Source organism: Ruditapes philippinarum, unplaced genomic scaffold, assembly GCF_026571515.1.
Source record: "Ruditapes philippinarum isolate M1 unplaced genomic scaffold, ASM2657151v2 ctg1658_1_1_1_1, whole genome shotgun sequence".
Classification (NCBI taxonomy): Eukaryota; Metazoa; Mollusca; class Bivalvia; order Venerida; family Veneridae; genus Ruditapes; species Ruditapes philippinarum.
Window position 1 is genome coordinate 177,738 of NW_026857668.1, and position 24,779 is coordinate 202,516.

The 24,779-nt window shown below is 31.5% G+C and overlaps 1 protein-coding gene across 1 annotated transcript; it reads left to right on the plus strand.

Moving 5' to 3' along the window:
• Positions 1-3,251: 3,251 nt before the first annotated feature.
• Positions 3,252-9,644, plus strand: LOC132750540 (surfeit locus protein 4-like). The gene is made up of 4 exons (XM_060740536.1): positions 3,252-3,407; positions 6,247-6,510; positions 8,230-8,273; positions 9,181-9,644. Exons 1-4 carry the CDS (start codon positions 3,357-3,359, stop codon positions 9,632-9,634), a joined length of 813 nt encoding a protein of 270 aa, XP_060596519.1. The 5' UTR covers positions 3,252-3,356; the 3' UTR covers positions 9,635-9,644.
• The last annotated feature ends 15,135 nt before the right edge of the window (positions 9,645-24,779 follow it).

Genomic DNA, 24,779 nt, shown 5'->3' on the forward strand with positions numbered 1-24,779 from the left:
TGTTGTTTTTTCTCTTTCCTTTCTATTTCAAGTGTTTTCTATAAACGTTTAATGATAACTATATTACTTACATTAACAAACATACTATTTCCTGTATTTAAGAGTAAATAAAACAATAATTTAAATCATCATTGTAAACTGAGAATTAGTTTTCAATGCTGACGTTCAAGCGTCTATGTACCTTTGTTTTACAACAATTCACTTTGTTAGTAATCTGATGTCGTCACCTAAGTGCAGTTACAAGTTGTATATGTCAGTCTAAATCTTATAGGACTTATAGAGGGTATTGAATAAGTGTGGGTTCAATACTTAATCTATTGAACGAGTGAAATATTGTTATATTCAACGAGTTCAATAAATTTAGTATTAGATCTATATCTACACGAATATAATATTCAATTTATCACATACCCAAAATTATAACTGTTTACGTTACCGTGAAAGATATTTACGTTTTTCATTAACGCGCCTCTAATAGTGTATCGCTAAAATTTAGCGCGTATTAATGTTGTTTGTATGGCGCAAATAACGTCATGTCAAAATATATACACAGGCGTGCAATACCGTTTTTTACGGAGTCGCGAAATCGGCACAGGTATGTGATCAAATGAATTTTGCACTGACTGTGTAAGCATTATTATGAAGTTTGGGTTTTTAAACATAACGTGTGGAAATGAAGATTATTTTATAAACACTTCTCTATAAAAAAGGTACTATAGTATAATAAGAGATTAATACACGACAGAGTAGGGCCGGAATGTGATAATAAGCCCGCAAAATGAATAATGGCCCCGAGGGCTTCAGCCCGAGGGCATTATTCATTTCAGGGCCGATTATCACCTTCTAGCACGACTAAGACGTGTATTAATTAATGTCTTTTAATACACTTGTTACACATATAGTAACAAAATTGCCTATAATTTCGACTGATTATGAGTGTCACCTGTTGCAGGCGTTGTTTCATTATTAAGATGCCTTCTTAAGATGAAGTTAATTTTGTTAACTGATACACATTCGTGAATGTTTTGAAATCTCGGGGGCGGGGGGCGGGGGGGTCATTAAAAAGCCAAAATTAAGGAAAAGACAGAGTTTTTTTTCTTTGGCCATAACTTGTGTCTTAACAAATTAAGCCTTTAAATAGTATAGTAAACTATAAAATTGAAATATTTATACAATACTGGATGTGATATGAAAATGTTTATAAGAGAATATATCAGTAAATAGTGTCAGAAATGCATAATCACTTTATTAGATTTTCTTTCATTTTACAATACGAAAATATGAACTTTTCTGTATGCGTGATCAACTGTTTAAAAAGGGGATAAAGACAGGATGGAGCAAGTTTAGAATTGCAGATGTACATTTCAAAAAGTTATCCCAAACGTTTTTCGCGAAAACCCCTAGATCGATCAATGGATTAGGGATGTCAAAAAGAATGAAAGAGTTAAATACTTCATAAAACATACAAATTATAAGCAAAATTAATCTGCTAATTAGGAAAATGTATTTTAATGTTGTTTCTAATTTTTTTTAGTCACACCCCTGATTAAAGAGATCAAAGAAAGGTAACGCAGTTTAGATTATACAGATGTACATTTTCGTAAGAGTTATCCCTACTGATAAGGAAAACCCAGCTAAATCGCCATCAATGGACTAGGGATTGTCAAAGCAAGAATGAAAGAGAAATAAATACTCACTAAAACATACAATTATAAGCAAAAGATCTGCTAGCATTAGAAGATGGTAGTAATTGTTTATTCTATATTGATATAATTGGCAATGTTACGTAGAATCATTTAATCTTTTTTTCTGCACTATTTTTGATTTCAGACCAAAACATATGTTTTGCCTTATAAGTTGACCAGTCTATACGCTTATGCACATGCATTTGATAAAAAATTGTGAACTTTTTCAGCTATTTTGCATCGTTTGTAATCGGCTGGTTTAATTGATTTTAGGACCGACTTGATCGATCATGCTTGACTTGAAGCCGATTGACTTGCTGCCCTAAGAAACACTATTTTAAATAGATAATAGAAACCCAAGTAAATGCATATGTACGTGTGTAGTCAGGAACTTAAATTCTTTTCAATAACCAATAATATTAATTAATTAAGGTAGTCTTACTGTATGTAATGACCGATTTATTACGATATTGGCCAGTGTTAGAATTTTTTGGCGGAAAGCATTACAGTAAGACTACCTTAACAATATCATGACCAAAACTGCATTTATTGATTCTGGTTGGAAAAATAACTTTTACACTTTTTCAGAGTTTCTTAAGTAACTGAATGTACAGTATATTTATAACTTTGCTTAAAAGACTTCACGCAACACTACAAAATATGGCGATAGAAACCGGCACTCTTATGAAGCTTGAATGAGGTACCCAAAACCTGATGCTCTTACACGATGCCAAAATCAACACTTCAAGTTGTGAGTATAAAAATAGCTGAAAATTAGAAACGATCATTAATTTGTTACTACATTTTATATTATGCTTTATATATTTTCTTGATATTTTACACATTTTTCTAAAGTAATAACCAAGCTGATGACCTATAGGACAATACTAAATACCCCACAGAAGTTTGACTGAAAGAACTTTTTAACAAAAAGTTAAGGTCCTCTATTATATTATATTAGATTATCATGTGGTTGACCGTTGGAAAAAAAGATTAAAACAATTAGGTTTACTGAATACAATCAATTTTAACTAAATATCGAGGTTATCTATGGCTCGAGTTTATCTCTTCAACCAGTATAATATAATACAAAAAACGGAAATACTGTATTTATGGATATTGTTGTTAATATTTTAGACCAATTGATCGAATTTCAAGTTTCTTAGATATAATCATGATAAGACAGAATGCTGATATGTGAATCGCCTATAAATATTAATACGATTTATTCTAACACGGCCCGCATTTCCCCTATTGAATATAGAAGGACCGAAAGTGTGTGTTATTATGGAATAAAATAACTGTATCTAACATATATACATACAGAGTATACGCAGTCTTCTATAAAATATTACAAATCTTATTATCTGCACCATTCAAAAGCTTACACCAGTAGATAATAATTTTACTTTTTATTTGCAAAGATATCGGAGTAACTCCAAGTTCACCATATAACATACAATTATGGGTACTTTACTTGAGGTTAAGTAATTTAATCAACCATTCTAACTTTGCGGTATTTTTCTCTTTCAAGCACTTCCTTTTATTTAGGTTCATAAAAAACGCCGAAAATGAAAACCAGTCATTCTTAGGCCACATAAATTTCCGGTTCCGGGTAAAAATTTTGTACGTGGCTATCAGCCGGGTGATATTAAAGAGAAAATAGCCATAATGGCTAAGCAGAATGAGCTTATGGATAAAGCAGAGGATGTAGCAGACCAGGTATACGTTATTTGGACGCTGATTGACAAAAAAATGAGCATACATTCCCTGAATCTTTACAAAACCTGTGTACTCTCGTGTAATTTTCATTTCACTTTTTCTCTTACATGTCTTTAAGTTTTCAACACTATTGATGTAATGCGTAACTAATCAGTGTGGCATGATAATGAATGGTTAGTGTATTTGGTTCACCTAATGTTGTATAGTGCATCAATATAATCTATGATTTACATACCTCAAACACTGTTGAAATGCTTTATCTATTTTGAGAACATATGTTAATAAAACAACTTATTGTCAATCATCTACATCTACATTGTACGTCGGCGCAATCACACTTGATTATGACGCGACGGATGGTGCTAGGTCAAGAAAAAGAAATATACAAGAAATGATAGAAAGTAAGAAGAGGTTGGATAGTACAAAGATAGAGATATAGACAAAAAGTATGGCCAGCTATATTTCGCCTCTTCAACCCAAACCTCTCCGGTTACGGTGGCCGCTGCCGGCACAGCCTTGGATATCACTAGTGGGTACTTGTAGCTGGGCCCCTAAGGCCAATTAGAATGTGAGGGCTGATAGCCCCTGCTTGAAGGATACCAAGTCAGGGGCCTCTGCAACGGAGGCAGGTAAGCTGTTCCATATCGTGGCTGTACGAGGGAAGAAGGAGTTCTTGTAGTATGATGTAGATGTTGATGGTAGATGGAACTTCTTGGAGTGGTCACTTCTAGTGCGCTTCGGGGCAGGGGTGAGATAATCGCTGACTGGTATGTCCACAAGGTCATTGGTGATCTTGAACATCATGGTCAGCTGGGCTTTGGTCCGTCGTGACTCTAATGTCTCCCACTCCAAGTGTTGGATCATTGAGGATACGCTGCTTGTGTTGTGGTAACGGTTCGTCACATATCTTGCAGCTCTCCTCTGGACCATCTCGAGCTTGGGTATCAAGCGCAGATACACCTCAATTTCGAATCTTAGAATGGAGTTCTTGAAACATATTTTTCAGAGCTCCAGATTAGCAACAGTTTGTCGTTATAATGAAATGAGTTAAACCAGGAAACAAATTAAATAATTTTCAGATGCTGTTCAAAACATTTTGATTTTCAATTTCAGTCGTTTCAAAATCTGTTAAAAATGGAAAATGTTGTCCGAATACAACAGCATATTTCTTTTTATGCTAAATTTTGGAAAAGGAAGGAGAAATCAATGAGGAAATAGCATGTGGAAAGGCATCAGAGTTTATAGCGAATGTTATCGTTTGCATTAAAAAAAACATGAAACATACATGATACTGGATTAAACATAACACTTTAAAAGAAAAGTTACTTCAGACATGGAAAACTTAGTCTCTTATTGCCTATGGTTTATATAATACATGAAATACCCCCATTTAATAATTATGACCCTCCGGTAGAAAAAACCCCAAAAAACAATGAAAATTTGAAAAAAAACCAAACAAAACTAATTGCATTTGAAATTGTGACAAAACTAATTGCTGAAAATATCAAAATTCAATTTAATTTACACATTATACACATTTTTTAAGAGCGCTACAACCCTTGCCTTGAACTTTCCACATACAATCAAAAACTAACTATGCAACACTAATTGAAGTGCAACAGATCACAATAATATAAACTGATGCAGGTCTATTAGAGTTGGTGTACCTGGTCTACACAGTATGTGGTTTTGCACACTCATATTTTTCCCTGACAATAACAGAGTCACGTTTTGAAGAGTGCAAATGAAATTGTAAATTAAACAAAGCAGGTGCAGAAATGTGTTATACAAGAAGTTAACTGTGAAAATGTAAAGATTATTATTAAATATAAATTTGAAGAAATATAAGTGTTTGTTTCGGAACATTTGCTGAACATTACAGTACTTTCCAAATAAATACGAATAAACTTCTCCCAACTTCATTTCATCTTGATACATGTAATACGAAACTCTTAACCTGTCAAATTGTAAATAAAGAAATGTCCCTTTAACATTTTCCAGATTTTTTTTGAAACTGAATAGCTCACTGGTCAGCAAACACCTTCTATGTAGTTTATCTTAAAAGGCCACATATGTCATTTGACATGTAGTGCAATCCACAAATCAGATCAAAAGGTGTACTGTATTATACTGGTTCGCCCCACTGATGATTTACCCCATAATGATTATGAGTCGCCTCACTTTAAAAAGTGAAGATTCACCCCATTTTAATGATAATTCGTCCAACTTTATATTAACTGTTTTTCATTCATTTCGATTGAAAAATATACGGTTTGGGTATAATAAGCATTATATTCGGTATATTTCTAGAGATTATTTGATAGCATTTGATTTAGAGATAGTATATAAAGAAAAATACATGTATCTGTTAAACAGGATTAATAATGCCTTTGACTTCCTCATATATAAAATAGGACCATCTGGACTTTTAATGACAATCCTGGTCACAACCATGTTTTCACTTCACACACCTGATCAGTTCAGTCTAGAAAATAAAATTGTATAGAAGATCAGTTCAAATAACTACATTTCAGTAATATATATATTTTGTTATATATATTTTTTTGTACATCATGTACATGATTGAATGTGCTATGACTATGCCCCCTTTAATAACAAAATGTTCATTTATTTGATTTCAGCACTGTCAGTAACTTATGAACTATTTTTTACCTTTGAGTTTATATTGGCTTCTGAAGCAATTTTGTTTTAATTAATAATTAATATATATCATTGAACTTTTTTAAATGTATCATTTAGAATAGTATTTTAGCTTTCAAGATACTATATTTTGAAATAATGTTTACACATCATGCAAATATTTACAAATATTTTTTAGGTTTTACGGCATTCTAAACACGTTTTACCACATGTTGCAAGATTTTGCCTGATCAGTACTTTCTTAGAGGATGGCATTCGAATGTGGACGCAGTGGGGCGAACAGCGAGATTATATGAATATATCGTGGGGATGCGGGTACTTCCTCGGAACATTGTTTGTTATAATCAATCTTATAGGTCAGCTTGGTGGATGCATGATGATTTTGAGTCGGCAAAAAGTTCCCATTGGATGTGGAATCCTATTCTTTATCATAGCTTTACAGGTATTTCCTACAAAACATTTACCAGTTTATATTTTTTACAAGGTATAACACTCTAAATGGTATACTTAATTGGATTGGTTGAAATTATTAGCAGCAGCATTGCAAATTGGTTGATATGTCAGACATAAAATCTAAGGGTTCTAGGTAGACAGTGTTTAAGCTTTTGTCAGAGGCAAGCTATTAAAGGTAGAGACTTAATATGCATTGAATAGTACTGGTTAGTTCTAGGAATGATTTTAAAAGTTTTTTTATTAGATTTCTCCACAACCAAATTTAAGCAAGTTCTTTTTGCCATGTGAGAAGGTAATCACTTTCCTGTAGCACAGATAATGAACCCTTCTAACAGCAAAATTATATAGAATCAAATGATTTTATGACATTATAAAATATCGTATAAGTACTTTTTTCTGCAGGAATTTTATTTCTGCTATTTCTGCGATTCATAACGACACCGCAGATTTAAAAACCGCAGAAAATTAAGCCTTTCCCTATGTCTATCTCGGAATATGTCAACTACCGGTATTGTATACTTACATTACCATGTACTGTTATTGGCTTTTGTAGATGGGAATTTTTCTTTATGTATCCGTCATGAATAAAATAGAAAACAGTTACTTAACTTGTTCTTTTTGTTTAAAAAAAATATCATGTTTGTATGATTTTCGCTCACCATATGCTTGCTTCTTTTTTTGTAAAATAAAACTGTTATAGTTTGACAGGTGCAATAAACATAACCTTTTGTATTTGCACAATATCTTGTGTCTATGTGCGATTTTACCGTTGTTTATTTTTCACACTTCATATTTTATACACATGCAGTATTACAATTAATTATTGTCATTTCACGTTGTTGATTTTTGTTTATAAACGTTAATATACCATTACATGATGATTACGATGAAACACAATATAAGTCGTCTGCATGTTTACCGGAAGTAATATACATGTTACATCAACAAATCTTGAAATGTTGTCTGTTTGTATCGGTTAGTTATGTTTAATTATCTAAATTAAAACGCAGAAATAAAAACATCTATGCGAGAATGATGACGCCGCAGAAATAAGATACGCAGAAATTTAAAACCCCTTGTTTTAACAAAAATCGCAGAATATTAAGCCCGCAGAAATAAGTACTTATACGGTATCATATGAATTTTTGTATTGAACATTTGCGTGGCTATACATATATGTTATTTAAGTCAGTTCGAGTCTGGGATATTTTTTACTTTGTAATTTTCAGTACGGATTAGATTAAGAAGAATAAGGAGAGCTATTGTACTCTCCCAGGTGTTGCCGTCACACTTTGGTTAAGGTTTTGTGTGAAGTTAGTATCTCTTATACTACTGAAGGAAGGGAGTGTGTTGAAACTTTACGCATTTGTTTAATAGGAGTTCAATTTTTCAAGGCCCATAACTCTAAGATTGATTTTGACAGAATTATGGTCCCAGGGTGGGCCTTCTTGAACATGAAAAATTCTACAATGTCCTGGCTCTTTTGTACAAGCAAGCACTGAGAGTAGTTTGAGCACACTGCCCTATTGACAGCTCTTGTTTTTTCATGATATATATCTTTATGTTTGATCAAAGGGGCTTAAAATACTATTTAGATGTAATTATATATACTTTGTACAAAGTTTGAGAGTATAAGATTAAGTCATTATTTACATGTAGTACAGTACTACTTTGATAATTTATTAATTACTTTTCTGATTTCTTACAGACCATTGCATACAGCATATTGTGGGATTTGAAATTCTTGATGAGGTAAGTTTTCATCTTGAAAATAATTAATTTTTTTCAAATCTTAAGAATAAACAAATACTGATGGAAGATGTGAGGCATTGTAAATATGACATTCAGAGATAGGATATTCCACTCGTCCCCTCGTATTTACGAGTATGATTTAAGAGAACTTGATGCAGGACAAGTAGAAAAATGTTACCTGCACATTGGATTTAGAAGCTACACTTCCTACAGGACGAGTGACACTGAAAATAGTTTTTGATGCCTGACATTCTCTTAGTTTGACTCCTTAAGAATAGTAGGGCTATACTATTGATGACATTTGCCTAAAACTCTTTTATAGTTTTCGTGCAATTTCATATTTTGTTGTTAAAGTTATATCCTATGAATTTCACACACACCTTTTTGGTTTGAATTTTATGTCACTCACCAAGACCCATAACTCTAGGAATGATTTTCACTGAATTGTTTTCCCCTGTTTTTAGGTTGTGAATAAAATTAAGGTTAAAAATTTCCAGCATTTTCTAGTCTTCTTGTCTCAGACTCATTATGTATTGGGAAAGGTTAAAAGAGAAGTAAAGCTTTTTTGCTCATTGACATCTCATTTTTTTTTTTAAAACGGTACTCTATGCTTTCAAAACTGGTGTCATATCAGTGGCATATCCTTCAAATATGTAGCCATATGACCTTAACCCTTTACAATGTTGGTTTGACCTAAAATCCAATAAAAACGAACAATGTTTCCCTACCAAATATATGTGCCTGCTGGAATTTAAAGAAAAAACATTTTGAAGAACTGATATTGTATTTACCAAAATGACTGATAAAGAAAGTTATATGAGAGAGCATGAGAAAGAAAATATTCATGACTGCTTGCAAAAATATAAATTTGCCTAATGTAACCCTTATTTTCTATCTTCTCTGTTAGAAATCTTGCTTTGGCGGGAGGAGTGTTGTTATTACTAGCAGAAAACAAGGCTGAAGGCCGCAGTCTATTTGCCGGACTACCATCCCTCGGAGAAAACAACCCTAAACAGTACATGCAGCTCAGTGGTCGTATATTGCTGGTCCTCATGTTCCTCACACTTCTTCGTTTTGAAATGGACTTTCTACAAATCGTGCAGAACTTGGTCGGCACAGCATTAATCATTCTCATCGCCATAGGTTACAAGACAAAGTTATCTGCCCTTGTTCTAGTTGTCTGGCTTACGTGTCTGAACCTGTACTTTAACGCGTTTTGGAATATCCCCTCATACAAGCCAATGAGAGATTTCCTAAAATATGACTTCTTTCAGACCCTCTCTGTAGTAGGAGGTCTTTTACTAGTAGTTGCATTTGGACCAGGGGGAGTAAGCATGGATGAACATAAGAAGAAATGGTAGAAGAATTATCTCCCTTTAGGAAAAATATAACATTGTTAAGAAAGATATTGTTTTAGCCAAATAAATTGACATTATTTTGTTTGTAAAGTATGGTATTTTAGTGGCATGCATGCATGAGTGAGCTTGAAGACTTATAGATGTTGTATTGATGTATTTGGTTAAGAAATGATAACCTAAGGCTGTATTTAAAAACTAGAACAGGTGGGGTCACAATTTTGAAATATGTTGTAGGGCATTGGCACCAAACGATATTGGTAAATTTTATTAGGAATTTTAGAATTTGACCAGTTTTCTAATAAAAATTTTAAGTACTGTACCAGGAAAACATGTTTTTATGAAAGGAATTGTTTTTTTTTTTGATTATTGGATTTAAGTGATACCGGAATTGAGCAGATTTTACATGCTATTTATATTGAAATTGCTTTATATGAATGTAATTTTTACGTAAGAAATAGTTCATTTTGAAATAGTGATGAGATTTCAAATCATATAATTTGCTATCAGTGCTATCCTTTTTCAATTTCACGTTTGGTGCCATTTATTTTTGATTTATTAAAACTAGTCACAACAGCGATATATAAAATTTACATATAATTATATATTTATATATATATATATGATGATATACAGTGATATGTTGAAATTATTTCTGTAATATTTAATATGTCAAATTTATTTAACGCAAATTATAAATGCTTGTCCAACATTTTGACAGACCTTTGTTCATTTCCCTTGCCATCTATTAATATTTAATAACATGGACTATGTCACCTACAGTATTGAGCAATGCCATTTGAGATCAGGTATATCCATGCTGTCGCTAAACTAAACCTATTACAGTTAGTGAAATTCTGATGTGAACGCTGGTCCTGATTTACCGGTATGCGCAGGATTTCATGAATCTATGTACCAGGTTCGCGAAACCATTATGTATGTTTTGTCGCTGACCCATTACGTAGAAAATTTCAAATTCTGTACTGACTGCAATAGTGAACATGTGACCATTGTCTGACGGAGGATTTACTGACCTTGTCTCCACTGAATCAGTGAATGTAATAGGACAGGTAAATATTTTACATAACCAGTCTATATATGTATATAAAGATATATAGTATATAGCCCATATAAAACTTTAAAAAGTTTGTTCCAAGCACCTGTGGATGGACTCTGTTTGGAAATCAAAACATTCATGATCAAAGCGGCCATTTTTCCATTTACCCACAAATTTTCTTTGCGGGCGCCTGGACTCGTATTCCTTTTGTTTCGCTTTTTTTTCTTCATTGGATAGTTTACGATTTTTGCCGGGCGTAGCGCCAGCGTAATAATGTAGTAACACCAACATTTTGGTTATTGACAGTCGTATGTATCGGACACTTATAATGAAACGGCGAATCAAAACTCGTTTTACATTTTTTTATTCAAGGGAGAAAACTTGGTCTTGATCGGTCTTGGATATACCCCGGTATTCGTACCGGACATAAGGTCCGGAACTCCGAAAAAAAATATCAGACCGGCCTGATTTTTGCCGGACATGTCCGACGGTCCGGCAACTTTCGCGAAGCCTGATGTACTGACTGTATAGTGAACAGTGCAGACCATGATCTGACGGCAAAGATTTGACTGACCTTGGTCTCCACTGATCGCAGGAATAGAATAGGCAGGCCCTGGGTTAACATGTAAAGATATTTTCTGAAGCTAAGTTATGTCCCCTTGACCTTCTTGCTAAATTGTATCACCATGACTATTACCCTTACTTGTAACCTCCTGAACTTCATTCTAAATTATTTCTGTAAGAGTGTTTGTGCTACTGTTTTAATGTAGTGTTTCATTTGTAGGTGTTTTGTTAATCTATCTTTTGTCGGTTTGGGATTACTCTTATTCCACAAATGTTCTTGTTTATATTTTCTCGATTTTATATCTATCTGTGAATCAGAATCTATTACTTGTAGCTTCTGTTATTTGTTAGATGGAGAAATTTTCTTCTGTTGAATGATATTGAGATGTTACTTGTTTTAAAGCAGCATGCCTCCAGATTCGTGCCTTCTTTCATGGATATGTTGAAAATGTATGTAAATGTAAAATGTTGTGAAGTGAACAAAGAAAGTAATTTTACATTTTGTAAACAGCACTTTAAAACACACATAAATCACCAAAATGAGGACAAAATATGCCATAATATCCCTTACTTAATTAGTCATGCAGTAGAAATATGGTGATAAATATAGCTGAATCAGTCCTTAGATCACTCGTAACATGTCATTACTATTTGTATCTGGAGCAATTTTACTTTTCATAAAATCCATGGAGGCATGCAGCTTTAGGATATTTATGTGTGGTAGAAAGACAAATAAAAAAATTCAGAAATTATAAATGATAAGTATGCAGGTGAATATTTTAAGAAGTTTACTGTAAAATGATAACATCAAAATTACCTATTTGGTATGTTTACAAATGGTTCATGTATAAATGGTTGTCTGTTTGAATCAAGGAAAATGAGTTTTTCATTATGAAGCACAAAGCATTGTTGTATTTAAAGATGTAAAGGAAACCAATTTTGAAGCTTGATCTTTTATAACACATAAATAATTGGGGGAAAGAAATGAACTTCTGGAGAAAATTTGTATAGTGATTTTCTTTATGTTTTCCGAAATATTTTGTGGTGTTTTTAAGTTGCTTTGCTTACATTAAGCAAGTCATTTAAATTAAAAAAGAATTGATATATACAAAGTACAGGGCTGTGACTTATGGTAAAGGTGTCTACCTCTCAACCATGGACTGTGGGTTTGAGTCCTAGTGGTATCACAACACCTGTTTCATCATATGACACCAGTACTGGTGTTTTCCCTGAAGTAAACTTGACAGTGGTTCACATAAGCCACACGCTTTCTTCACCGTCAATTTTTTTCTTAAAGCTTAAATAAATACTGTACAAATTACCGGGTACCGTACCAATTTTCAGGAATAGAAAAGAAGAAAGAAAGACCTTATTTTTTGTCTTTCATCTTTAAAAAGGTTAATGCAATGTTTTCATCAATTGTCAGTGATTCTAATTGAGTATCATTTTACAGTTAATTTCACCAATGTTGGAATATATGCTATGAGATATGATATGCTATGAGATATGATAAGTTATGATGAGGTGTTTTGTTTTTGAGTATTATTGTCCTATTGATATAAATTCGAAGTCTGAGACTTCATTGAAAATAATTTTTGTGATGTTTTTAGCTACACAAAAAACAAGTGTTCATCTTGACTGTATTGTATAGAAGTATTAAATAATAAATTTGTACCAAATCAGTTATTCGTATTCATTTGCTGGACATGATTTTGTTTATCAGTTACTTATGTACCTAAAAAAAATTTTGTTTAGTAATTTTTTGTGTTCATGGAATGTATATAAGAAATTTTCTTATTTCTATGAGTAAATGTTATTGCCTTCATGGAAACCTTTGTCTGGGGTTATAAAGAAATTTTCACAGTTTGAACTTAGATCTCAGGTTTTGATTGGTCAGAATTTAGCACAAAATGAGCACTGTCCAATGAAAATCCCAAAATCTGTGATGGAGGGCAAAAAATGTTTTATAACCTCCAGGCCTGGTTTTCATTCTAATTTCATAACATGTTTTACTTAATTAAAGGATAGAATGAATAATGATAATGTTAGTCAAAGCTTGAAGTTTTCACATAACATCAGAAAAGCAACAGTTATATTTAATATATTCATAACATTTTGAAACATCAGTCATTTATAGGGGCCTCCGTGGCCGAGTGGTTAAGGTCGTTGACTTCAAACCACTTGCCCCTCACTGCTGTGGATTCGAATCCCGACAGGATCTTTGGATTCTTTCATGTGAGGAAGCTATCCAGCTAGCTTAAGGAATGTCGGTGGTTCTACTCAGGTGCCCGTTCATGCCTGAAATAATGCACAGAAGGGCACCTGAGGTCTTCCTCCACCAGTAAAGCTGGAACGTCAGGATATGACCTATACTGTGTCAATGTAATGTAAAACCCTCAACAAAATTGTTTATATATTAATCCATGCTAATTTAATTACTTGACAAGTTATGTTTTGAATTGGAAACCAACATTGCTAGATTAAGCAGACGGTAGTGTACAGTCAGATATGGGCAGTCTAGCCTTTATCTATGCTTTTGACTTAGGCAAGGATATTGTTACACAAAGTGCAGCTAGACTTTATTAGGTTGATTGCAATAAAACCGTAATATTTAGGACTTGCTGTAGATAAAATGGACTTCCAGTAGAGAAAGTTATATTTAGGACTTTCTTTAGATAAAAAAGGTAATATTTAGGACTTGCTGAAGAGAAGGTAATATTTAGGACTGGCTTTTCATTACAGAGGACACTGTTTTACCCCATGTCCGTATAGGGTCAATGTTTATTTGTGGATAAAACGCAAATGAGCAAGTATCTGTTATCCTAGACATTTGTTATTGTGTAATTTTGTTGTTGGTAACCTTTGCTGATTGGGTTGGTTCATTTTCTTTTTGGTTGAGCAATGTTGTGTTTGCAAAAATATTAGATATTGTTTTAAATGATTCTAAGTGATTCTTTTTACAAGATATGAAATTTTGTATATGTATTGATTTTTGCTTATTTCTGTTGTCCTATATTTGGGCCTAAAAATTGTTTCTCCTCTTCTAAAATCATATGCTACCCTTCCAAATGTTTTTTCCCCCTTAATACATTGAGGCAGTCTGTCAATGACAATGGCATATTTCTATTTATCATGTGTTTTGTATTGTAAGTTTACAAAATGGTATGTGTCTTGAATAAAGCTTTCACTTTATGATAATTATTTACATTTTTTTATTAAATCTATAAAAAATTTGTATGAATAAATATGTTTATTAAAAACAGTTTTGATTAGAAAGATTCAACCTACATCACCTTAATTAGCCTGGGTAGCTGGAGGGGAAACAAAGATGTTTTAAGCCTGGCCTTGGAAGACAAGTCAAGCCATAAATTGATTATTTTCTGTCAGTGAGGTATTAAAAGAGAAAGAGAATATATGTTTATTTTTGGTGAGATTTCACTTTTTGTATATCCAAGTAGAGAAGATTTTTATTAATAGGATAACACACTCCTGTCAGTATTGGTAATTACTAATTATTTGCAAAGACTTACTCTTTAACCATTTTAGAGTACCATCATATTTCCATTGTTACAATCATTTCTAATCCCTAAAAAAGGTACGTTGTATTTGTCTTAGATCATTATTTATAGCTATAATACAGATGTTATGTTCTAAATACATTGCTTCTTATATTTACTAGTTTGTAAAAGCGAACGGTTTGGACAGTTGTTGTATAAACTTATGGCTTGAATCTGTATTGTGTCTTTAATATGCTATTAAATATGCTATATTTTTGTTTTCCCTTGATTAATATTTGATCTTCATTTGTCCAATCATTGCATGAACGACTTTGTTATTGTAAAAACCAGTGAATTTGCATACAGTAAATAAAGATATAAATACTTTTGTGATGTTACTACGGATTTTATGCCTCCACCCACCCCGTACCCGTTTCTAAGGGTTTTGGGATATAGATTTACCCTTGTCCGTCCATACCACGCTGGCATGTCCATGCCACGCTGTCATTCGCCGCGCTGTTTATTCATAGTCTCAACAAAACATTGGAATGCCGATGCCAGAATGCCCTATGGACGCATTTCTAGTTTTTGAAAGAATTTGTTCCGCTCCTCCCTAAATAAATTCTCTCTCTTTGAAGAAAATTCGATTTGTTAAGTCATATGAAAATATGGAAAAAATGAAATACAGGTTAAAAAAAACAACCATTGCAAAACAACCCATGCAAAAAGATAAAAAAAAATATTTTTTAAAATAAAATAACTCATTTATTCATTTCATGTTATTTTTTATAACATAATAAAAGTTTTTGGAAGACAAAAACTTGGATTTGAAGAGGAAATACTTAGATTGGTACAAAACTTTATAAAATAAAGTGTTGCAAAAACATACATCAAAGTGGGAAAAAGATGGGAAAAATCTTATCTATGAAACCAGTCAAGAAAACCCATGACTTTCCAAAAAAACAAACAAAAAACACAAAAGCATTGTTGTTAATCGATGGAATGGTTGGGTGTATCTTACGTTATCTCGGTTTCGAAGACATGAAAAAAGAGCGGGAAAAACGAATATATAAAAACGATATTCTTTAAATAACTTTCTGGTCCATTCCTCTTTCCTCATATCATCAAAGAAATGTATTTTTAATTCTAAGCAAAAATTTTGAAATATTTAGGATGTGGTTGAATTACAGACCGCTTGAAAAGATTTACCTTAAATTCAGAAAATGTTGTGAAAATCACAGTTATAGTTGAAACCAATGAAGGAAAAATATGTATTTTTTATATAGGAGATTGGTAGCAAAAGTTTAAAGATTAATATCTTTGTATTTCTTAATTCTAAAATGTGTCTTGTAAAATTGGTCTTGTGAAATGTATACGAAAAAGCCTTCGCCGTTTTTTTAGCAATCCCTTCTTTTGGGTTCGCATTAAATCTTATACATGTAATTTTGTTATTCTGCTTTCGAGTCATTTGCGCGTTTCCATATAATTGTAATCAAAATACTAGTATCCTTTGTTATTGAATGGGAAATGAATTACATTTGTACTTAACAGTCGGTACAATGTATTTAAAGAGGACAAGTTCAATTTCAATATGCCAGAAAATGACACAAAACATGTAAAAAATTTGGAATGAAAAAATAAAATAAATAAAAATATAAAAACACACATATCATTTACGGTTTGCACATAGGGCATAAATCGGGCATAACTATTTTTAAACAATAATTCTCACAACTGTTGTAATAATAACCAGAATAAACATTTGATGCACGTCTTCATGATATATTTAGATTGATGCGACCCCCAGTAGCTTTGTTGCAGTAATGTACTGTTTTTTACACAGAACAATAGACCTTTTCAAATTGTGCCTGTCTGAGCATGCCTGATATTTCAATTAAATGCAAATCTTACTATTTTCATTCACTCTTTTCACATTCATGTTGCTGACGTTTATTTATATCGTCTGTCTATTTTAACATAGCTACTATTGTTAAGTATATGCGGGTATATGATAAGACCTCCAAAGGTAAACAGTTTTAAAAGTGAGGTATTTTTTCTCTCTTGGAAATAAATGATGCCGGAAATGACGTCATGACCGTTTATACACGGCCAATTGATTGTCAAAGTTTATATTGTTTTTATGATATATTTATGATACTGCACAAAAGTTTCCTATGATGAAAATGTAAAGTAATTATAAAATTGCAGCAGCTGTGTATATAGATAATACAAAAATCTCGATTGTTCAATGAAAATCAATTTTACAAACGTGTAGTGTTATGAGAGTTTGAATTAAAGTATAACAATTTATTTTATTTGTCAAATAACTACATACATAGCTATTCAAGCCAATAAAATATGCACATGAAAGATCAGAAAGGGATTGCAATGTTAACTTAACGCAGTCCGTCCACAATGTCCAGCTACCCTGCGAGATAAGCAGGGGCGGCCTAAGCCTTGTGACTTTAAAGATCCTGTAACACATTTTTTATGGTTTTATATCATAGATATGATGCTCAAATTAAGATTTATCAATTTTCTCTAAGTCCAAAAGGGATTATTTTAAAAATTGGGTTTAAATTTATAAAATAAAAATTTTTAATGAAAAAAATTTTTATAAAATAAGCAAAATTTTTTAAAAAAAAAAAATAATAAAATAATTTTTAAAAAACATATAAATTTTAAATTTTTTTAAAATACAATTTTACTTTTTCATTTAAAATGTTTTATAAAAATATAAATAAAAAAATTTTCATTTAAGGTGGAAACAAACCTCAAAATTTAAATCATACCAGGATCTTTAAATTTAAAAAACTCCCCAACAAAAAAGGAAATAGTTTAACCCTTAACCTGCTTGCGTCAACATAACTATTATACCAATGCGACCAATGCAGACCAAGATCAGCCGACACATCTTTGCTGTCTGATTATCGTCTGCACAGTTCTTTATTCGGTCAGTAAATATTTTGAAATGTTCCCAAAGAATGATAAAATATTTTGTCCAGATTGAAGGATAAACAAGTCAAATTAAGATATTTAGTATTGTAAGTGTTGCCAGAAAAAATGACCTCTATGTTAAGACTTTTGCGTTTCTTAACAACATGACCTTTATCATAACTTAAATTCAGAATTGGCATCGTTTGAGAAGAATTGATATCTTGACTTTATCATACAAAATTACAAAGCAGACATCATAAACAAAAATGCCTTAGAGATTGAACAGCACACAAATGTAGACGCTACTAATATTTTATGTTCTATACGATTACATTTTAATCATATAACCCTTAATCTAAATCAGTTGCTACTAGATACTATATACAGCTTTTCAAGTGAATTCAAAGAACAAGTAAACGTTAAAGGCCTCTGATTATACTCAAAATTCAGTTACGTAGGTATTTTGTCCTATTCTAAATGTACGTAACAATACCCCTACTAAAATATTTGAAGAGCCGCATATGTTCAATTCCTGTCAGGGATAAGCCTTTGTTTCCGTGAGCAAGATACTTAGCATTCATTGCTTAGAACTGGTTGGTTCCAGGAACAGATTAAAGAATGTTTCAATAAGCTTATAGCTTCCAACACAATCGACCTAAAATAAATTAGTATAAACTAAACGTTTAAGACAACTTGTAAAAGTTAATAACATCTAATGATATAAGACTTTGAAAGCAACTGTAATTCAAATGAAATAAGTATTAGTTTAGTTTATACATAATTTATTTTAGTTCGATTGTTTGAAGCTATAAGCTTATATACAAATTCTCTAATCCGATCCTGGAACTAGTTATACTGAGCCACGGATGAAAAGTTTCATATTCAGGGAAACAACGGCCTGCTCCTGACGGGGTTTGAACATATGCAACTCTTTAATCTTTAAAAACAAAATAACAAAATGCATTTTTAGAGGAGATATTAAGTGTAATGATAAGCTGTACATAAAGACTAGGAAAGAATATCTACGTATGAACTGAATTTTGAGTACAATCAACAAAAGTAACTTGCGAATAGAAAAAAAACAACACCACACATACACACACACACGCGCACGCAAGAACACACACAAACAACTACAACAACAAAAAAACCCCAACAGATAACTGGAAAAAAAGCACGAAAAAAAGCACGAAAAAAAAGCACGAAAAAAAAAAAAAAAAAAAAAAAAAAGAATAAAAAAGAGAAAACGATTGCTGCCAGTTTATCTTAGATTGACATTTATTCTGGAAATGTAATATTTCCGACGGGAGGTCTTGTCATATATCTACAGACAAGCACAGTTTCAGTGTTAAAACAGACAATCATTAACAATAAACGTCAAAATATATGTCAACAGAAAGAGAAAAAACATACTACATTTTTCTGAACAAAATAGCAGGCGTGCTCAGACAGGCACTTTATCAAAAGATCTTGAGCCGTACATAGCAGAGAACAAAACACATTTTGTTACAAAGTTAAGGTTGATCAGTCATTTGTATATTACATGTAAAACAAACAAACAAAATATGGAAATGTGGTGATCCTTCGAGGACAACCAAATCACGATAAGAAAAGGTGAACATTGCAGACTCTGTTTTAATGAGTCTATTCATAAAAGTTCAACATCTCTCTTGTCCAGAGAAAAAAAATCTGCGTTTAAAATGTACTTTATTTCAAATTCATTTTCGTATTTATGTTTAAAAACCAAGTCTTAAATGGCTCAATAACGATTCTGACAAATACACATTTTGAAGATAAGTTGAAAATTTTTCTGTATTCTGTCCACATTACTTTTAAGGCTATACCTTTAATGGAGAAAAATAATCTATGAATAATGCATATTAAAATGAATTATTTAAACAAGATAAAGTGGCAATTTCTTCTTTGACATCTAAATGGTATATAACACTGTTTCTTTGAAACGATGTTGTCTCAGAACAAAAGGCACAATACAAGCTCAAAGGTTCTAAAGAAAAAGTCATCATTCGACTCGATCCAAATAATTCCAGTTTATATAGTTGTTCCGATACAGGTTAAAAAGCATTAAATCGAAAAAAAAGATATAAGTATTTTTTCTTCTTATTTCAAAATAATCAAGGACCGTTCGGAGAATCGTGGTGTATTTTCTTTATGAAAAGTAAGAAAAACTATTTGTAGCAGTTTCCATAATTGATAGACATTTCTTTCCAGAACGTTTGCCAAATAAATTTTCGTGTAACTATATCGGAATCCCCCCCCCGCAAATTCGTTACTTATATACTGAAAAAATTAAAATGGAAGGAAACTGAAAACTTCGTTTTGTACTAATTACACATGAATAGGATGGAAAGAAATAGAAACAAACAAACAAATTAGAAAATAAGATACGAAAACTTGGTAGTATCACGAAGGAACAATTTGATTCGAAAAATAAGCAAAGCCAGTGTTTTTCTACATGAATTTTTTATCCGTACGGCTGAAGCATAAACGATGTTATTGTATTTATTTTGCAAAAAGTACGTACTACAAAGGACATTCTTGGAAAATTGTGTGCACATAAATGACCCAAAACAGCTTCTTTTTACTTTATTCTTATAAAGTTAATAGAACATTACATGAAGGCTTTCAAAAACTTTTATATGCGAAGTCAATGCATTATAAATAAGGAAAATATAATTAGTAGTTTGATAAGGTGGCTTTGTTTGGTGATATTTTTCTCATTTTCGCTGCCAAGTTGAGCTGAATTTGCTATATTTCTAACGATTGTCTACTATAATCATGGTGATTGATAATAATTGATAATTACAAAAGCATAGATTGCAGTTACAACTATCTGAATTATTGCAGAATGCTCAGCTCTTGTTATCGAAAATTAGCAAAAACTAAATAAACGGAAAATAAATTGGTTAATTAACAAAATAGAACAGACCCAATTGCAAAACATAAAATTTGTTATAACTTAAACATAAATAAACATATAGTTCACTACATGTTCGTATGTATAAAAAATAATTTTATTAGTGATTATTTATGCAAAAAAGTACTAAATTGAAAAGAGTTGTGACAAAATGTACCTGAGTGTACAATCGCCAATTATAATTTAATTGACATAATGCCCCTTTAATATAAATTCAAGAAAAATTTAAGCATATTCTAACCATTTAAATGTACAGTAAACATTCATGTGTACATAATATTTTCCATCTCCAACAGAGTAAATTTAGAATTAGTTTTCGAATATTTTTCACCAGCACTTACCTTGAAATGAAAGATGTACTTTAATATCGGATTGCCAGAACCTAGTCTATGTTAGCATTAATCCATCGGTTTAATGCATAACCATTTTTTCTTCATTTTTATCCCCAGATAATTCATGTGTGCATTTATAAGTTACAAATACCTCTTGTGAGTACACAATTTTTATAGTCTTGATTTAAGATTCTCTTGATCTGTAGATAAGATGGAATTGCATTTTCTGTATTAAACAAAAGAAAAGCAATTGATTATGTATAATATTACATAAAAGTCAAATAGTGTTTATGTTACTGATAGAAATGTTTTGAAAAAGACTTGCGTAACTTATAAAATCTAACATATATGTTACATTGTGTAAATAAAAGGATCACGTACGTTTATTTTTACTCTAAACAAATTATTCTGAAAGTATATATCATTAATATTCCAGCTGTAAATTTCAGATTAGTAAAAGGACCACACGCAAAAAATTAATATCAAGTACAGAAACATACTCCCCTGTTTTTCATTGTTGCATCCAATGTTCTGAAGTCATATTATAACAAGATCGTATTCGGATTTTTTAAAATCTCTTTTTAGCCCTCCTCGCACTTTACATACTGTGAATGTGTGTCAATGTTTCACCTGAAATCATTAAAGACATCTTTATTTCTTCCTTCCAATAAATAATGTTGTTAAAATATCAACTGAACAATCTTAGATATTTGACCTCAACAATCCGTCTGATGAATTGCACATGTGATGATACCCCTGCCGTTGCTGAACATTTACCTGAATATTTCTCTGAGATATGTCAATGTCAGCAAATATCTATAGGGGATATAAGTAGGAGGGTTAATATTTGATATCAAATGGTACAAGTATGTTTTGATAAGAGAAATGATACGTTTGACAAGTTCAATGGTAATTTATCAGCACTAAGTAAACTGTAATGATTTACCACAAGACATCTCTCTTACAACATCACGTACCACTGTTACAGGAAGCTTTTACTGCAAATGACATCTTCCATAACACAGAGCATAATATTCATTTGTTAAAAAGTGAAGCTAAAATAGAAAACAAACAAACAAACGAATGAACGAACGAACAAACACCATCAAAATATTCACTTTGATCGGTAATTTGTCACAAATATCAAATAGGAAGTTTCGGCACTTGTATCAACGTACAGGTGTTGCAGGCAAATGGACCACACCTCGTTTTGGAACGTGCTTATGCAGATGAAATTTCTTCTCAAGGAATCAAATTTACTTATTGACAATTTATTTCAAGTATATATACTATTCTATCGCAACTCGGTATCTTTTGCATTAATTACATACAAAATATACTAAACTTAACTGTTACATTCAGAATAGATTTTTATTTAATTTTTTGCATACTTTCGATATTCATTCACCTGATCAGAACGAAAATACCTCATTTAAATCCAACCTCAAATTCTTCGCTGGATAAAAAAGACAACCTAACATATACGTTAAAGGACATTTAACTTTTAAATCAAATGAACGTTATTTCAGAAATTTATTTACAAATATCAAAAATACTTATTTTACATACAACAGCAATTAATAATAAATTGAATCTAGTATATTTACAAAAGAAAATTAAATGTGAATCGCGTATAACTATTTTCTATAAAAATGTCGTTTTGAATGCGGCTTCTTTTGAATGTAATTGTTGATAGTATTATGACAGGACGATGCCTCGTATTTATTTTTGAATGAATTTAAGTGAAAAGTATAAATCATTTTTATGAATGATGACAAATTTGCGTCAATATTTATCTTATTCATCATTTATCTTCATTATCTTGCCAAACACAAACCGATTCTAAGATTAAAATGATTGGTGTTTATCTTATCGCGTAAGTATAGGATGTGAAATTTAAAGTACAGTAGATGTACTTTTAGCTAAAATGATGATTTATGCAATCAGTTTAATGACTTGAAGTCATTTAGCGTAAAAAGACGGCAAAAAATTTAAACCAGTTCCACGAAAAATTGTGCTAAAGGTATACATTTCCTATATCAAATTACGCAAATGGCACAGAAATGTTATAATCCAGCCAGGGAAAGCTTATCAAATACTCCAGCTGGTATAACACAGGTGTAACAATGCATTATAATGTTTGGTACAACATTGATAAAAAACGACTGCGAATGAAGAAGAAAGTTGAATTCTGTTGAAGAAATAATTTCTTCTGGGAATCAAACAAAATAAACAGTTAACACACAGCGTCATAAGTTAAACTATATAGCATTACTATAAAAATAGTTTAAAGCCCATTAAGCCTCAAAAATAGTTTTGTGAATAAAACATATTACATTTTTGTATATAGATTTCATGTTGCGAGACATTCAATGTGTTTTGATAGCAGCTTTATCTTTCATGAAAAGTCATAGACAAGCTGAGACACTTGGGACATTAATTAATAAAAGTGTACGTGTTAAAACGCACATTTATCTTTTTCAGCAACAACATATAAACGTATCACATAATTCAGATACTATGAGTATAAATTGTACAGAAAAAAAAACAAATAACGTATTAAAGAAGACAAAAAGAAAGAAACACTTTTTGATGACCGTCAAAACCATCACCTATGTTATACATTTATTCAACAGCTTGACAAAAACGTCGCCAATCACTTTATATAGAAACAATTACTTCAGTGATGACGGAAAAACAACAAAAAAAAAACAAAACAAAACAAAACAAAAACAACAATAAACAAAAAAAAACAAACAAAAGTAAAACAAGATATATACAATGCATTTATTTATTTCATGGCTCTAACCATTTTTACATGTTTGATTGTACTGTGTTATATCACTTCTATTTATCACTAAATCACTAAATAAGGTTATATGTAGCTCACTGGTTATTAAGACATATCTGCCAACCTCATTAAGCTCACGTCTTTAAGATAGTATTGGCGTGAAGTATAAAATATTAAATACACAAACTACATCTTATATCTTTATTAAATAATTCACCACGTGCTTAAAAGATAAGACTCAAATAAATAAACTTGATCCATATTTATCATAAAACCTGTTTTAAAAAATTCTTGAATTTTGTCCATTTTGAACTTCCCCGCACAGTTTCAGTGTAAAATTGGTAAATAGAGTAAACGATTATGCAAAGATTGTTATATGAACATTTTAGAATATTAGTATCATTTTTCATTGATTTGCTTTAAAAAGACAGACTTATTTAACAAAACACTTTAGCCATTGAAACGTTTACAAAAATCTGGAAACAATGTGGAACCCTAGGAAGCATTAATCACAACAAAATTACATGAAAATTGCAGACTCGGTTTGATTGAGTATGTACATGATGGATAATGAATAAGTGCAACATCCCTCACGCCCTTAGCACCGGCTTGAGCGGTACTCAATGATCAACACTTAAAAGTCCTGGCATCACTGATCCCGAAGGACCAGAAAAATATAACAACACTGAAGTGAAGTACGGGGCAACTTTTACAGCTGCAAAATAGCACTTGACACCCTATGGCAGAACGGAGTGAAGGTAAAATAAACAATTAAATTTGTTAATGCGCCGAAAAAATAATAGTTTGAAACACACACACAAAAAACCTAGATAAATATTTTCCTCTCAGGAAATTTTTCTGTCCAAGAAATCTTTTCATGATCTTGTTATACACTGTCTCAGTTTCACAGGTGCAAAAATATAAATTGCATATCAAATATAATATTTTTTTCATTAAAGATAAATCTTCATCATCATATTTCATGGTAGATTATGTTAAATGGTTATCTTTATATAACTCCATCCATTTTAAAAAGGG

Coding starts and splice junctions, on each gene's coding strand:
- LOC132750540 (XM_060740536.1), top strand. CDS start 3,357: ATGGCTAAGCAGAATGAGCTTATGGATAAAGCAGAGGATGTAGCAGAC. Junction 3,408..6,246: donor CAGAGGATGTAGCAGACCAG/GTATACGTTATT, acceptor AATATTTTTTAG/GTTTTACGGCATTCTAAACA. Junction 6,511..8,229: donor TCTTTATCATAGCTTTACAG/GTATTTCCTACA, acceptor GATTTCTTACAG/ACCATTGCATACAGCATATT.